The sequence below is a fragment of the Apodemus sylvaticus genome, chromosome X (genome assembly GCF_947179515.1).
Source record: "Apodemus sylvaticus chromosome X, mApoSyl1.1, whole genome shotgun sequence".
NCBI lineage: Eukaryota > Metazoa > Chordata > Mammalia > Rodentia > Muridae > Apodemus > Apodemus sylvaticus.
This window is the reverse complement of record NC_067495.1, coordinates 45,820,297-45,836,839: the sequence shown is the minus strand read 5'-3', so window position 1 is coordinate 45,836,839 and position 16,543 is coordinate 45,820,297. Positions and strand designations below refer to the sequence as shown.

Sequence of the window (16,543 nt, the reverse complement as noted above, 5' to 3'; positions counted from 1 at the left end):
CAAAAGTAAACTTTCATCAGCAAATCACTAGCTTTACTCCCAAGTGTCCTGAAACAATGCTTTTCTCTAAAGCCAATTTATTAGCCAAATTGAAAATGCAACACTGGTATTTTTCTAACCACATGATACACCTAAGCTCTTTTTTGAAATGTCAGTGCTTCCAGACAAAGAATCAATGATAATTAAGTGCCTCTCTCACATACCTAAGGGGAAGTGGCACTGCAATTATAAATATAACTTCAAATGAAATGCATACAAGCTGTTTCATCCAGTAAACAGTTTTCCCAATAATAAAAGAAATGCAAACTTAAGGCTATACTATATTTTACTAGTTACTGGTGGTGAGCTCTATTTCAATATCAAGGAAAAAATAGGAAGGTTAATACATATCCATCACATACTGTCTCTCTTAAAAAGAGGAAAACAGAATACTGTGGTGTTTCCCTAGAAACAGGAATATCTGATAGCAGAAGCAAGAAATAATTTCCATTATATTTCACTCCCATGAGTAAAACTGTCCTCCCAACCCATGGACCTGTTTCCCTAAAATATCCTACACTAGCATCCCTTACTTGCTTACATAATTTATTTTGCTAAGGATGTAAATTACGATCACACATAGATCTACCACAACCTCTTTTACTTTAAGATATAACCATAGGCTGCTTAATGTCAGGGACAATTTTTGAGAAAAAACGTCCTTAGGTGATTTAATCAGTGAGTGAACAGCACAGAATATAACTCCACAAATTAGGAGGTATACTACATTACTAAGCTACATGTTATAGGATCACTGTCAGTGACTGCCCCAAACATCTTTATACAATGCTCCACTGTATTCTTAAAAAGAAAGATATGGTCTTTTTTTTTTTTTAATGAAATCTGAGACTGTGCAAACTTAGAAGTAGGAAACTGGCAGACTACAAGACCTATCTGAGAGTCAGATGGACAAATAATGAGGAATAAAAAAATAACAAGAAAAGCAGGCAGGAGGCTATACAGAAAGGGAGGCTAATTGGGGGTCTACATGGGAGACAGTAGGGAGGTACAGAGACATGGTACTAAGATTTTCATCATCTCTTTTGTCTGTCTGACATCCTGGGAGCACAAATGCTCACATTCAGGTAATGGAAAAACTTCAGAAATATAGTATGCCAGTTTTGTTTTTAAAAGGGTGGAGCAGATTTCTTCCACATACCAATATTCCCAACATATTTCTTTATGTATTGAGGGAAGGTATGCTTTTTTTCTATTATTTTATTTTTCATTGCTATATACTTTAACTGTTTTAACTATTTTGCTTTTGATCCAAGGATGTAAGAACAGTGTGAATTTTTATGCACACTTTTTATGAAGTGTCTAATGAACCCACAGGATGGTAACAAACAGGGAAATTGCATGAATTTCATTTTATTAGACCTGATGTCAACACAGGTAAATACGCAGGTAACACACAACAGAAAATTTAGAGTATAAATAGCTGCAGAGGGGAGTGAGGCAATTGCTCTGAAATAACAGAAACAGAAGATGACACAGGAGAGAAATACAGTATGGTGTTCTCTGCTAAAACTGGATGTGGTTAAATACAGAACCAATCTATCACAGAAGATCAAACAAGCATAGTAAAGAGAAAAACAGTAAAACAAAATTTTATTTTCATGGAACAATTTTCAAAAGCATTCTATTTAAGCAGACAGAGACCATGCAACAGATCAGCAAAGAGGTGAGGAATAAATTGTGGGTAATTGAAATGGCATACACACGCACACATTCAAGCATGCTCAATGTTCAAACCAAGCCTATTAAAGAATACATGGAGATTATTTTGGTGAAACTTTAAACAAAATGATGACCGTATCTGCAAATCTCAGTAAACAACTAGCAGAAGGTTTTGTGAAGCTTTTCTTTTTCTTGAAGTTAACAATTTTCATTATATAAATATATACTATAATATGAAATAAATGCATACATGCTCAAATGTGTGTGTGTGTGCGTGCGTGCGCGCGAGTGCGCATGTACACATGCACACATGAATGTAAGAGCTCTTGCTGCTCTTGAAAAGGACCTGGGTTCAGTTCCTAGTACCCATATAGATGGGGACTTGAAACCATAACTCCAGGGATCTTATGTCCTCTTCTGAATCTTCAAGGTACCAGGCACATATGTGATACATATACATACATGCAGACAAAATGCTTATACACATAAAACAATTTTAAAATGTTTTATTTCAAAATTACTTGAAATAGTTTTTTTTAAATTTTGGTTTACTTTTAATTAGGTACACCTGTGTGTTGGGAGGAGTTATGCGTGTGTGTGTGTGTGTGTGTGTGTGTGTGTGTGAGCATGTAGATGCAGATGGCCGAAAAAGCAAAGAGCCAGATTCCTTGGAGTTGGAGTTACATGTGGTTGTAAGCTACCCAATATGGATACTGGAATTTGGGTCCTCTACAAGAATGATTATGTGCTCTTAACCACTAAGCCATCTTTGCACTTCCTCAAAAACACTTTAATGGAAAAAGAAGCTACAGCTTTGATGTCATTAAAGAATAGAAGTACATAATGGTGTTTTCTTCTTGCCTAAAGGTTGTGGATCTAAAAGGAGGTAGAGAGAGGAGAGAAATGGCTAGTCTTCCAGGGTCTTACTTGCCATGCAGAAGAAGATCTGGTTAAGCCTAGTCATCCCTTCTAGGTTCAAACATCAATTCCATGGTTTACATCCTGTCATTGTCCAAAGGGCTCCCAAAGACTCACTTCCCCAAAACATCACAAACTATCTCGATAATATGTTAGGGAAGGCCCTGTTGCTGAAGACATGACTTTCTAATGTCATCGAACACGGAGAAATTAAGGTGGTAACTTAATAACTAGAAGCTTATCCTCTACTGACTGATGTTTCTTGTGCTAGAAGGTACTTTGCATACTACCAGAAATAAACAATTTCACCTAATTACAAGACTTTCCACTTACAACACAAACTTGTCTGCAAGACAGTAGTAGCACAAGCATTATGGGAATAACTAACTACTTTTTTGTTAGATTTAAGACCCACTCTATGAAATGGAAACCTGTATATGATAGTGCTAACATGGCTAAGAACCCTAGCTTATATAGGTATGGACCTAAGAGAAAATCTACTGCTATTATTCTGCTAAAGTACCATAGCAAAAAAGCAGTGCTGATAGATCGGTGCCTCATTCAGCCCTCATCTCAACAAGACAATGTGGAGTGAGGAAGAGACTTTGGAGCACTAAGCCCTAACTGGGATATCTTTATCAAACCCTTCCCTTCAAAGCTTTATATAAAAGGTAGGAAGATTGTGAGAAATAGAGGTTAGATGACTCTAAGCAAGTAGTATCTTCCAGACACAACAGTACTGATGCACAGGTTAAACTGATAGAGACTATGTCAGCACGTCCAAAATTGCACAGGTTCAACCCTGACAAAATTCCCAATGTGAAGGAAAGTGGGCACAAAGTCCTACCCCTAGCCACACAGCTGTCAAAGGGAAAACCCACTTTCTTCAGTGGAATGACACTGGGTATATTGACCACACTCCAGAGCAGGCTCCATGCCCAGGAATAGTTGGCCAGTGAAACACAGACTCCATGGGTTTTTTTTTTGTGTGTGTGTGTGCCTTTTGTTTTGTTTTTCTCTTATTGACTGTCTTTCTTTCTGTCTGTCTTTCTTTCTTTCTTTTGTTTGCTTATCTGTTTTGATTTTCATTTTCATAGTTTTTCCAGTTTTCTTTTTGAGAAAGATTTGAACACAAAATAGGGTGTGGGGAGGATCTGGGAGGAGCTGATCAAGAGGAAAGAATATCATCAAAAGATGGTATGCAAAAAAAACTTAAATAAGAATTAAAAATAAATAAATATACAACTATCAATTGCTGTTTTACCTCCTGTGTCTTTCACAGAATTATAGATCCTTAGAACTAAAAAAACGCCTTTAAAATGAATGACATAGATAGGGAGAATTGTGATCAACAAAAGAGGTCTTTACTGACTTTAAAGGAAGGGAAAACACATCCAAATGCCATATTAGTAACTAGTGAGAAAAATGAGAATCACCCAAAGTTGCTGAAAGAGGAAAAACTCCTACAGTCCCCACAGAAGCCCAAGCTGACAGTCTCAAGATTGGATGTGTTAAGGATTGGTAATGGTGTAAGAACTGATGAACCTGTTGTTGACTTTTCTGGCCCAGTGTATGGCAGCAGGAGACTTGTTGAGATGAAACCATATATTTGCAAAGTAAACCTTCTGAGTGCATCTATGCTGGTAGTAGAAATCAGGACTGGTGAGGTCAGAGTATCAGGAGTTCAAGGCCAGTCAAATCTATAGGAAGTCCAGGCCAAGCCTGCCTACATGAAACAATGTCTCAAAGCAAACAAAAGTATTCTGGCAAGGAACAGCTCAAAGAAAGACACTCAAGAGCCTGCCACAGGCGGTGAGTGCTACTAGGATGGGCGAATATGTGATGGAGAGATGGGAAAGACAGACTACCCTGGGGAGAAAAGTGAAACTACAGACTCTTATTGGTAAGGAACAAGTGAATACAAGTATGCTGCACACCCACCTGAAGACACCATGATGTCTTTGCCTCGACTGGGTCATGTGTGGTTCAGTGGTCCTGCAGTAGCTGGGGTCTGTGTTGATGACTGTTACCCAAGTTACCACTAATGATCAATCAGATGTCCATGGTCTGGGCTGCTACTGGATACCATGTGGACATATGAGGTTCATGCTGCCATGTGGAGACATACTGATCTGAATGGATTGCACTGCCTCTTGAGGTGATAGGGATATCCGGGTCCATGCTGCTCTTGCCTGAGGGGCTATGTCTGGGTCCATGGTCCTTTTGCAGCCAGGGTCTGTGTAGTCCCAGGCCAATGTCCTGTGTTGATGCCCCAGGCCTGTGTCCTATATTGACGTCATAGGCCAGTGTCCTGTGTTGATACCCCAGGCCAGTGTCCTGTATTGATGTCATAGGCCAGTGTCCTATGTTGATGCCCCAAGTCAGTGTCCTGTGCTGATATCCCAAAGGCCATACACATATTCCTGGTCTGGTCTACAGCCTGAGGCACTGTGCTGAGTTGGCCCTGCCTTGTCTGGGCAGTACAGTGGAGCCGGTCCTGGTTGCATGGGAGAAGGTAAGCTCCCTATGGCCTGAGAAAAAGCTAGCCCTTCCCATTTCTGGCTATGGTATTGGGGTGAGCTAACCTGGGCAGGCACAGGAGAGCTGACAGACTAACTAGTTCAGCTATCACTGAAGCCCAGATCCAGGTTTGAGTTGGCTCACCCTAATAGCTCCCCCACCTATGAACTGCTTGCTAGATCATGTAAAAGGGCCTATGTTGGAGATGCAAAAGTGCGGGATCTCCATGACACAAGGGAACAACAGGATATTTGAGAGGAGTACGGAGAGGAGTCCTGATGAGGATCCAGTACTGATAGTGTAGCAGAAGCCAGAGGCCTTGAACCAGGCCTTGAACTCATTGCAATGAACATTTGCAAGCAAAGATATGTGGACAAAAGGTTATATACTGTGGAACACACTGTAACACCATATCACATCTTCTACAGAAAGATTTATTTTATTATCATTCTCTTGTTTATTTTCTTTTGGGGGAGGAGGTTACAAGTGCAGAGGGCAGATATGAAGGGACAGGACACTGAGTAGGATTGGAGAACATGATGTGAAATTCACCAAGAACCAACAAATCTTTTTTTTTTTTTTAATTTTTATGTAGTTGTCTGTGGTATAATGGTTTTCTCAGAAGGCCTGAAGCTGGCTTGAGATACTTTACTAAAATATCAATAAAGTTCAGTGGTCACAGCAATGAAATGAGTGACTTGTTGAAACGTGAGACTGGGTTACAGATTGGGTTCTAGATTATCACCATGCTGACTGTTGCCATTAATCAATAACAGTGCCTGCTTTTTGTATCTTCTCAGTGAGACTCATGACTGTTTTGGTATTTGGGGCTAACTTAAGGAAGAGCACACATGGGTTATCATCAAGATACAGGAATCCCCAGGCAAAACTCCAGTTTGCCCTCCTGGCCTGTCAAAGTGCTTGCGCTCACATCAGTGGATCTTGATTACAGACAAAATGTACCTTGGTGTAGCTTTTGTAAAAAAAAAAAAAAAATCACTCAGTCTCTGGAACAAGCTGTGATGCACCCAGTAGCTGTGATGCATATCTTATTTTGTTAGAGTTGGTATATGGTATCTGGTCCTGAAAAGAACTGTAGACTTGCAAACAATGCCATTTTGCTCCCGACATCCTTCCTAACAACTGACTGTCTAACCACCACTATTATTGTAGTCAGTGTCAGGAGTGAGAGTGTTTAGAGGAGTCATAAGACATTCTTCACTAAAATATTACTAATGCATTACTTAGAAAGAACAAGTGGTGATTCTGGTTGACAAGCTACCCTTGGCTGATAGTAGCTCAGGCTTTGGGTTTCATTATGGATAAACATTCGATTTTCTAGTAGTGTCTGGACTAAGAATGCAAATAGAAGAAGTTAACAAAATGGATTAGAATGAATCTGCATGCTGACATTAGGAAGAGGAAAACTGTAATTCTTAGCTGAATTAGCAAAGGCTAAAGGGGGGACCACAATCTCCTTCCATAGTGTTTTACTTCCGCTGACCCATGGGTGGAGCAGCAAACAAAGAAATCTGAGCAACTCTTAACTCTGAGAAATGGGCTACACCTGTGGGACCAAATTACAATCAAAAGAGAATTCAACGAAGGGACTTCTTGGTACCTATTCCCTCCAGCACAGTTTTCTTTCCTGATGGATGCTAGAACTAGTAGTTCCTATCTACGATACAGTCTCAGTCACTGGCAATATTGCTATAGTGGTTACTTTTTGTGATTCTAACTCAAGCTCAGGAAGAGACAATGTCAGTTGAGAAAATGCCTCCATCATATTAGCCCATGGGCAAGCCTGTGGTGAATTTTCTTTATTAATGTGACATGACCCAGCCCACTGTGGGCAGTGTCATTCCTTGGCAAGTGGTCCTGGGATGTACAAAAGAACAAAGCACACTGAGCAAGGCATTGAGATCAACCTAGGAAGCAGTGTTCCTCCATGGCTTCAGATGCAGTTCCTGCCTTGAGTTCGTACTCTTAGTTATCTCAGTAATGGACTATGATCTGGGAATTTAAGGATGAAACAATCAACTTCCCCATTGGCTTTTGGCCATGGTGGTTGTCACAATAACAGAAATCAAACTAATACTAGTGCAAAAATGGGAAAATTCAGATATTGAAACTTAAATATATACACTCCATACGAATCGATGAAATGGATTATTTCTTTTCCAGTATCAAGCCTAACTAAAGACATCATAAAGGTTTGGTTGCCTAGAGGGCAGAACAGTCCAATCTCTGTTCTCATCACAGCAAGGGCTATTACCCTTGGTAATGGACTAAAAGGTGACGTTAGCACCATCAACAAGGACCAACACAGTGGCTAAATCCAAAGGTAATAATACTTGTATACATGTTGGTGAAAGGGATAAGATTTGGATGAAAACCAATGAGAAAGGGAAAGAAAGTGAGACTGATGCTGAGAGGGTAAGGAAGGCACCAAGTATGCCTTTTTTCCCTAAGAGGAAATATAATGCAATGTTGGTATCTATGAGAAAGAATAATCTCTTAGCTTTGACTCACATCTACTTTAGGTTGAAAGGCTTCATTACAACCTTCACACTTTTAATAGTGAGGAAGACAGCCAATGGGTCAAATACCATGAACAAAGGAATGATAGTTCTCCCTGTGATCCTCACTACATGAAACATTAAATATGACTATGTAGTTTGGCTCTTGATTCATAGGATGCATTTGTTATTAAGCTTCTGTACTATAAAGTGCACCATAAGAATATTTATGTAGTCAAATATTGAGAAGAGTGATTTCTCACAATCGGAATGAAGAATGTGGCCATTGATTGTGACAATGAAAATTTAAGACTAGTACTGGGTCATGAAATTCTTAGGCAAATGGATGGAGTTAGAGAACATCATTACTAAGTGAGGTAACCCAGACTCAAAAGGTGAATCATGGTATGCACTCACTAATAAGTGGATATTAACCTAGAAAACTGGAATACCCAAAACATAATCCACACATCAAATGAGGTACAAGAAGAACGGAGGAGTGGCCCCTGATTCTGGAAAGACTCAGTGAAGCAGTATTTGGCAAAACCAGAACAGGGAAGTGGGAAGGGGTGGGTGGGAGGACAGGGGGAGAGAAGGGGGCTTACGGGACTTTCGGGGAGTGGGGGGCTAGAAAAGGGGAAATCATTTGAAATGTAAATAAAAAATATATTGAATAAAAAAAATAAAAAAAGAACAGTACTGGGAATACAGTAAAAGCTTATACACTGTACGTTCTCTGCTATAACCTATAACGTTACATGACAAAAATATTTTCTGCTACTTTCCTGTGTGAAAATCTGTAAGAGGGTGGAGGGGTAATTGGAACACCTGGATCACTGAGACAGTATTATGTTTAATTTGGTGGGGCTACCTTCCTAAGGATGAAACTCAGATGTGAATCATTAACATTTCTATGGCATTCCAAAGCTACATTCCACTTAGGAGTGACTATTAGTCTTACGATTTTAGCATGGGACAGGAGGATTTTTTTTGTACATCAAATTTCATTGCTTTTTAAAATATTAGTACATTTATTTAATTTAGTCAAGTACAGAATGCCTGTGCCATAGTATATGTGTGGAGATCATGGAACATCTGGTTCTCTTTTTCCATTGAGTCCCCAGGATGAAACTCCAGTCATCAGGCATGGATGGCTACAAGCACATTTACTAGCTCATCTATCTTGCTGGTGTTTTCTGGTTCCTTCAATGTTTCTCCTAATAGCAACAATACCTTTGGTAGCCTAAAGTCCTGGGAGAGTTGAAATAAAAGAGACTTGTAACATCCAGGGTTTATTCCTGGACATGATTGGTGAATACTTTTTTTCTTCTGGTAGCTTGCATAGCACCTTCAGCTAACCAGTAAGGGATGAAGCTTCCATGTCTGTACCAGATTGATGTTATGTTCTAGGACTCACGTTGTAGCATGGCAAAACATGCCCACTGGTACAATAGTGGTATGAACATCATGGGAGTAATGAGCCACTTTCTGATTGGATTTCAGTCCTATTCTACAAGATAAAAAGCCATACCTTGTAGTACTAACACTTCAAGAAATTATGGCTAAGCAGAACACAGGTCCTAGGAGAGAACCTACTACCATTATAATGTTAAACTAACATATTATTAAACTAAATCCTAGTGGCTTTTCATTCTGCCCATGGATCAGTGCAGCTCTTAACCCTCATCTGAGGGTGTTCCATTTGCAGTAAATCATAATTAACATAGAGACCCACAAATGGCCAAAGAACAGTGAAAAGAGACTACACAATCCTAGTATATTGTACTCCTCCCAAGGCCCAGGGATCATTGCCAAAGAGAGTACAGAAAGATTATCTAGACTCAGAGGAAATGGATGACTACACAGGAACATGTTCTGAGACACAGAAGGGCAGTCACACATATGAATTCACAGAGATTGCGACAGCATGCACAAAACCTTTGCAAGCTTAACCCAGACCCAAACCTAGCATAGAGAGAAGAGTTGGGCATACAATTCTACTGCTAGCTATGAAATGAATGGGAAACTTTGAGCTAGTAGGAGGAGAGACATTTTTCTCTGGGTCTTCCACAGTCTAGAAGAAGGAAGGAAAAAAAAATCACCCAACACACAAAGTTGCATGGGTAGAAAAAGAATGGACAGACTAGGGAAGAAGTGGGGAAGGAGAGTCAATATGCTCAAAACAAGTAGAAAACCTGAAACTCAATAATGGAGACTACAAATTACTCTTTGATATCCTAACATTAGAACTGAGGAGCAACCAGCCCTTTTCCTGTTCTGCAACTGATGGATGTCAGAGAGACTTACAACAAGACCTCAGTCCTTCCTCTGGAAGATATATGGGTGCTATCACAGAAAGGGTAGATATGCCTTCTACCTTATATAGAAAAATAACATATGTATATTAAAAAGAAGTTCGGTGGAACAAAATCATTCTTCTGTTTCTTGGGAGCCCTTACTGTGAAGCAGTATATGGTTGAGGATTCATACCCTGCATTTAATGCTACTGTGTTGGAGCTTCTTATGGCAAAAAATTGTAGCTGTATAAGCCTTGATATTGTGGGTTCCTGTGAGTCTTCAATGCCATTAGACTAAAGGAGCCTAATGCCTCCTTTAGCCACTTTTAGTGTACTATTAAATGGTAAGGCCCATTTACATGGAAGAAAGCACATTTTTTACTTTGTTCATCTTAGTAAGGGCAAATGCATAAGTTTCAGCTTTATTCAGACAATTCTATACTGTACCACATGACTATAATTTAGTACTTCATTCCTAAACAGAGGCAAATTATTCTCAAATTCTTCTTGCATGGAAAGTAGTTGTCACATTTATCAACTATCATCTATTTAGGCCTATGGCTCTCTTCAATCCTCTACATAAAAATAAACTAAGTATACCTGCTTTGTTGAATGAATTTTTCTTCCACTCTTGAGATTTGTTTATCCTTTTAATTATAGAGGATATACACTATGGAGTGTCATCAAAACCATGGAAGAAAGGAAAAGCCTACATTGTCTTCTTCATACTTGCCAAAAGCTCTCAGCCATATAAACCAGCTCACAAGTCCTTCTTACTAAGATTTACAATTTATCTTTGCAGTTCTATCAACCTTAACTTTTACTTACTCACAATGCCCAGAAAAGCACTATAGACCATGCAACATTAATGGTGATTATAAACTGAGGGGCATTGTAGGCCTACAGTGATTCTCGTAACATAAGTAGCATGTTCTCTATCTACAGTCGATAAAACGTATTATTTGGTTTATTGCAATATTGAACTTTGATAGGAAAAGTTTTAAAAAATCAATTGCTTTATAGAGGTAGCTGAGTATGTTTTCCAAGGCATCTGTAATTCAATCTCTTCACTGGCATCAAGAAATCATTGAGATAACATCACTAATTTCCATTAATGTAAGACAGAGTAGAAGCAGACATTGGTAGGGAAAACTAGCTAGGGCAAGTTTCACTTGCTTTAGACCGAGGACAATAGCCCTTTATCAGGCTTCTGCAGGCATAGAAATAAAAAAAGAACTAGAAGATAAACCTAAGCAAATACAAAATTTAGAGGAAGTTCTTAAATCACCTATTGAAAACTCACTAAGGAATTGGACCACACATGTTTTTCAAAAGTAAATGGATTGGCAAAACTTTTCACTCTGTTCCCACTGCACATGGGGCCATAGTCTGCCAGGCATTACCCATGCATTCTTAAGAAGTCAGTACCTAATTTAGATAAATACACTCTAATTTTGCTATCCTTGATTTTTTTTCAAATAAGAGTGAAGTTCTGAAAAGAAATGCTGAGAAATTCAAATCTGCTTAAAAGTGAAATTCAACAAAATCATCCTACATTCAGAGCTTAAGTTTATTACAAGGTTATCACCTCAAATGGCTAACATGTTTTTTTTTACAATATCTAACTCCTACACTTCCCTAGTGTTTATGAAAAATTTTCACATACACAGAAATAAAAGCCAATGAATAGGCCTCGTTCACCATAAAAACTGAATAATGTTCAAATGGTTCCCATGTAGTTATGGAAAGGGATAATAGTCATGAGACATTAGAGACATTTCCATGTAGTCTATTTCTGAGTTTTGTCATAGTATAACCTGAAACAGCTGGTTACCTCTTTTGAACTTTTGGGATCTTACAGGAATATTCTATAGCACTTTATAATAACCAGTTCATAATTCTCCTTTTTATCAAAGGAAAGCAGTATCTATGGGATGGGGCAGGGTCAAGAGAAGAAAAAGAGACAGAAGACTTTCTCTATTCAGCCCCTTGACTCCACCCCACCCCAAACTCCTTTGTGCCTGCTATGGTTCATTAACCAGGTCCCCAAGAAAATCCTAGGCATGGGGAGCCTTTTATTAACTACTTAAACTTGGCAGCTATACACCTGAAAATGATAACTTCAGGCTATAAGTTCGTAAGGCAATGGAATCTTCCATTGGCTTTCATCCATGTATTCATTCTATGAAAACAGAGAGCCTTACTCTCTCTGCCCAGTTCTGTATTAAGCATTGGAAATCTTGATATGGAAAGAAAATGGGCGTACCTGATTATTCTCAATGATTTCACTGTAGGGTGCTTATCTCTCTATGTGACAACAATGTACAAATAGTTCCTTGACTATAGTACCACCCACTTCTGAGAACCTCTGCGTTGGACTTCTTTGTTCCCAAAGAACCTTAGTGGCTAAGGTTTACAGTCATTCAGTGTTTCTAAGTTCTGTCCCCAATTTGGGGTGATTTTAATATTAGTATGCATGACTCATACATAACCCTAGCTCCTCAATCTTACCTTTCTATTATACCTCCATGACAATTCACACCTAATTCACATTCTCACTTATATAAATGGCCGTAGTTTACACCTAATCATTTTTAAAACAGTTCTACTTTGGAAATAGTGCTAAGCAATGTCTCCTTTAAAAAAATTATTTCTTTTTATGTATATGAGTACACTGTAGCTGTCTTCAGACACACCAAAAGAGGGCATCAGATTCCATTACAGATGGTTGTGAGCCACCATGTGGTTGCTGGGAATCAAACTCAGGAACTCTGGAAGAGCAGTTAGTTACTTAGAACCTGCTGTAATACCAGGGAAGTGTCTAGGTCACCTGCCCATATCTTGCCCATTTTTCTTTATCCTCTCCTCTTAAGCCACTAATCTTTAATTCTTCAGTCATCTCTAGTTTATTACAACCCCTCTTTCCTTCCTTTTATAACTAAGGGTCTGTAAGAATAGGCAGATGCCTGCCATCCACACTTTTGGTTCATTTTTAAGCTACTCAGTGTATTACATTCACCAAAGTTATTAAGGTGCTCTTTGTTGCTATATAAGATGAGCGCTGTCACCAACATCATCTGACCTTAACAACAGATTCCTTTTTATTTCTCATGGCACTACAATATCTTGGATTTTCCTACTGAACTCCTAGCGTGCCTTTATACTTATTTTTCTTGGTTGCTCATTTCTGTCCTAAATGACTCCCTACCCCCTCTCCCCCATCTCCCTCTACATCCCCTCCCCCTTCCTGTTACTGTACTATCTTAACCTTTCCATGCTTTTGACTGCTAATCTTGTTTATATAGTTCTCCGAACTGTACATCTTACCAAATGCTGCTATCCAAGCTTACTATCCATAAGCCACTAGTCTACCTCCTATATATTGAAATGTTCCTCCATTCTTTTTTCAGGCCTCCATAATGCTGCTTTCAATTCTGTAATAGATCTCTTTCCTGTTGGGTAGTTTAACCCCCCAATTCATGCTTTCTTTCACAGCCAGAACCGTTTTTCTGAGTGAAAATTCAACCATGCCGTTGCCTTGCCAAAAATCTCTTGAATGGCTCCCACTGACCTCTAAAGTCTTTAACTTGGGTTTAAAAAGCTCTTTACAATCTGTCTCCTGGTTCTCTCTCCAGCCTAATATTTCACAATAGCCCTCCTTAGAATTCTACACAGTAGCCATTCTGAAGTAATTTCAGTTCCTGAATACTTTCTGCTCTCTTTAGGCTCCAGGCCTGAAAATACGGCCTTCTCTGTGAATGACTAGAACATTCTTCCTTGAGTGAGCTCTACCTGTGTTTCTGGACATATATGGCTTAGATGACACCAATTCCCAAGAACAGTTTTTTGAACATCACTGCACAAAGCTGGTGTTTACAGTGTGCCATTCCTCCAGCGCTACCAAACTAAATATGACAGCCAAATTCTATTCGCTTGTCCTCAGTACCTCAGCCTGGAAATGAAGACAATGTTCACTGTTTCTATCAGTCATATACTTATAAATGTAACATGTTGATGACTTTTATGTACATTTTCCTGAGTCCCCAGAATTTCATATATACCTTGGGCATCCCTCATTATATTATAAATTCTTTTATGGTAGCCTGTGTGCCTATCTATTTCATGAATATATCCTTATGCATACCAATGCTTAAACAATATTATCCATAAATCGTTTCATTGATACAATATCTATGCAACAAAAGTATCCTTGTCACATTTCAGCATTTTCAACAACAGACATGATTTTTAAAAATAAGCTAGCCAGGCATGGTGTTGCTGCCTTTAACCCCAAGTGACAACCTACTGAGTTCGAGGCCATCCTGGTCTACAGAGTTAGTTCCAGCATAGCCAGGGCTACACACAGAAACTATATCTAGAGAAACCAAACAAACAAAAGATCTAATCATCATTCTTCTATCATAACATCCATCTGGATATTAGCTTACTGTGAACTTGGTTCTGATAATACTGCCATAACCCTCTAATACAAAATGTCCTTCATAAAATGAAGATATAATGGGAAAAAGGTAGGTAATGTAACTTTCACAAAGGTAAATGTGGTTGCAAATGCTACTCATTGCAAAAACAAAATTTATTACTATCTTATTGATTTAACAATTGTTTCTGAACACTTTAAAAAATGAATCTTATCTGGCAAAATGACCTCATCAAAATTTCCCAGGCCCCATTCTTTGAGCAAAGAAAAATTATCAAAGCCTTCTGATAGTGGCTCATACTTACAGCAAAGGGCCTTCTGGAGTCTTCTGAGCTTCATGGCAGTCCTATAAGCGGAGAACCTGACATTATTCAGGTCAGCTAAAGAAAAAAAAAGGAGGAAAACAAAGATCATTTGTTATTTCATCAGAAAGCACAGAGGAAATCCCTGATGACTTGCCAACAGCTACAAAAGTCAAAATAATAGGCTAGGAAAAAACCTTGTGCTTATGTGCCAAGCTTTCTAAGGTAAAATTCTGTCCATTTAGGTTAAGGAAAAAAAAATGTATGCCCTTCCACAGTGAGTGAAGCTGAGGTCCGTGGAGGACTGCAGCAGCAGGGCCTGCAGGCCCATTCATGCACTGCTAACTCCCAAGAGCAAAAAGGAGAACAAGATGCTTTTCCTTTCTAGATTGTAATCTGGATCTACTATACTAAATGTCTTCTGCACGTGATTAAAGAAAAAGAAGGGGGAGGGGGATCCAGGAAAGGGAAACTCATTTGAAATGTAACCAAAGAATATAGAAAATAAAAATATTAAAAAAGAAAGAAATCCATCAAGCCTTACACAATGAAAAAATTAAAACACTGAAGAAACCAAAAAAAAAAGAATGTATGGAATAAAAAAAGAAGGAATATATTACTGAAATTGCTATGAGAACTGAAAACTCAAGAATCAGTATTACAACTTTCTCATTATAAAAGTGACATGCATTTATTGTAGAAAAGAGAGAAATTAAAGAAATTTATAAAACTGAATAAATAAAACAACCCATAAATTCAGAGCACATACTGTTAGCAGTCTAAGCATGTTTATATACTCTGTATTTGGAGGTTTTAATATATTATTTTAAGTAAAACCAATTTCAACATTTTCCTTTCTTTTTTGAAAGCAGACCTATAATTGGACATAGTCATCATGTACAATATGATATCTGAGGTATGCAAGAACATATGATTAAGTTTAGTAATTAGCATCCCTTCCCATGCATCTTTATTATTTTTTGTAGTAAGAACATTTAATATCCATCTAACTTCTTTGCATTTTCAAGAACACAATATATCTTCATTAATTATAGTCACAATACAATAGAATAATTTCTTTTTAATTTCTTGAGAATTCTATGAGCACTCTACATCATTTCCATGCCTCTCTTTCTTTGTTCCAAATCTTCCTATGTTTCCTTAAATTTCTCTCTCAAATATACGATCTTCTTTAATTATTTTTACAGAACAGATTTCTTTGAACTTCTTTCTGTTAAAGGTAATTTTGTAATCTCGGACTAGCAATAACTTTATATTCATTTTGATTTTTATTATGTCAAACAGTTTTAAATTTTAAATATATTTTGTTCAAATTCTTCTCTCCCAAGTCTTTCTAGAGATTCTCCTCCTCTCTTCCTACTCAACTTTTAAGTTCTTCTTCAAAAGGCAAAACCCAATATAACAAGAACTCCCCTCAAAGAAAATGAAGCCAAACAAACTAAAACTGTAACCAAATGAAAACATACAAATCAAATTGTGGAGTTCATTATAAGTTTATCAATTACTCCCAAGCATAAGGCCTGCCCTGGAGTTGTTGATATATCTAGTGTTACTCTATTGGAGAAAACTGATTTTCCCTCTCCCAGCAGATATAAGTAACAGCTATTAACCTTCACCCTGCTGTCTAGGTTTTCACTCATCCATCCGTTGATTTTTAATATATATATATATATATATATATATATATATATATATATATATATATATATATATATATATAAAATCAAATATAATAAGATAAAACAAAAAAACTACCACATCAAAATTGGACAACACAGATCAACAAAAGAAAAGGAGCTCAAGAGAAGG

At 38.0% G+C, this 16,543-nt stretch overlaps 1 protein-coding gene across 1 annotated transcript in view; it reads right to left on the bottom strand.

Annotated features, from left to right (window-relative positions):
• Window positions 1-16,543, bottom strand: part of Dmd (dystrophin) — a 1,772,476-nt gene that overhangs the window by 101,779 nt on the left and 1,654,154 nt on the right. Inside the window, exon 58 of the mRNA XM_052170230.1 lies at window positions 14,717-14,791. Coding sequence (XP_052026190.1) covers window positions 14,717-14,791 — 75 coding nt within the window. The remainder of the gene's footprint in view (window positions 1-14,716; window positions 14,792-16,543) is intronic.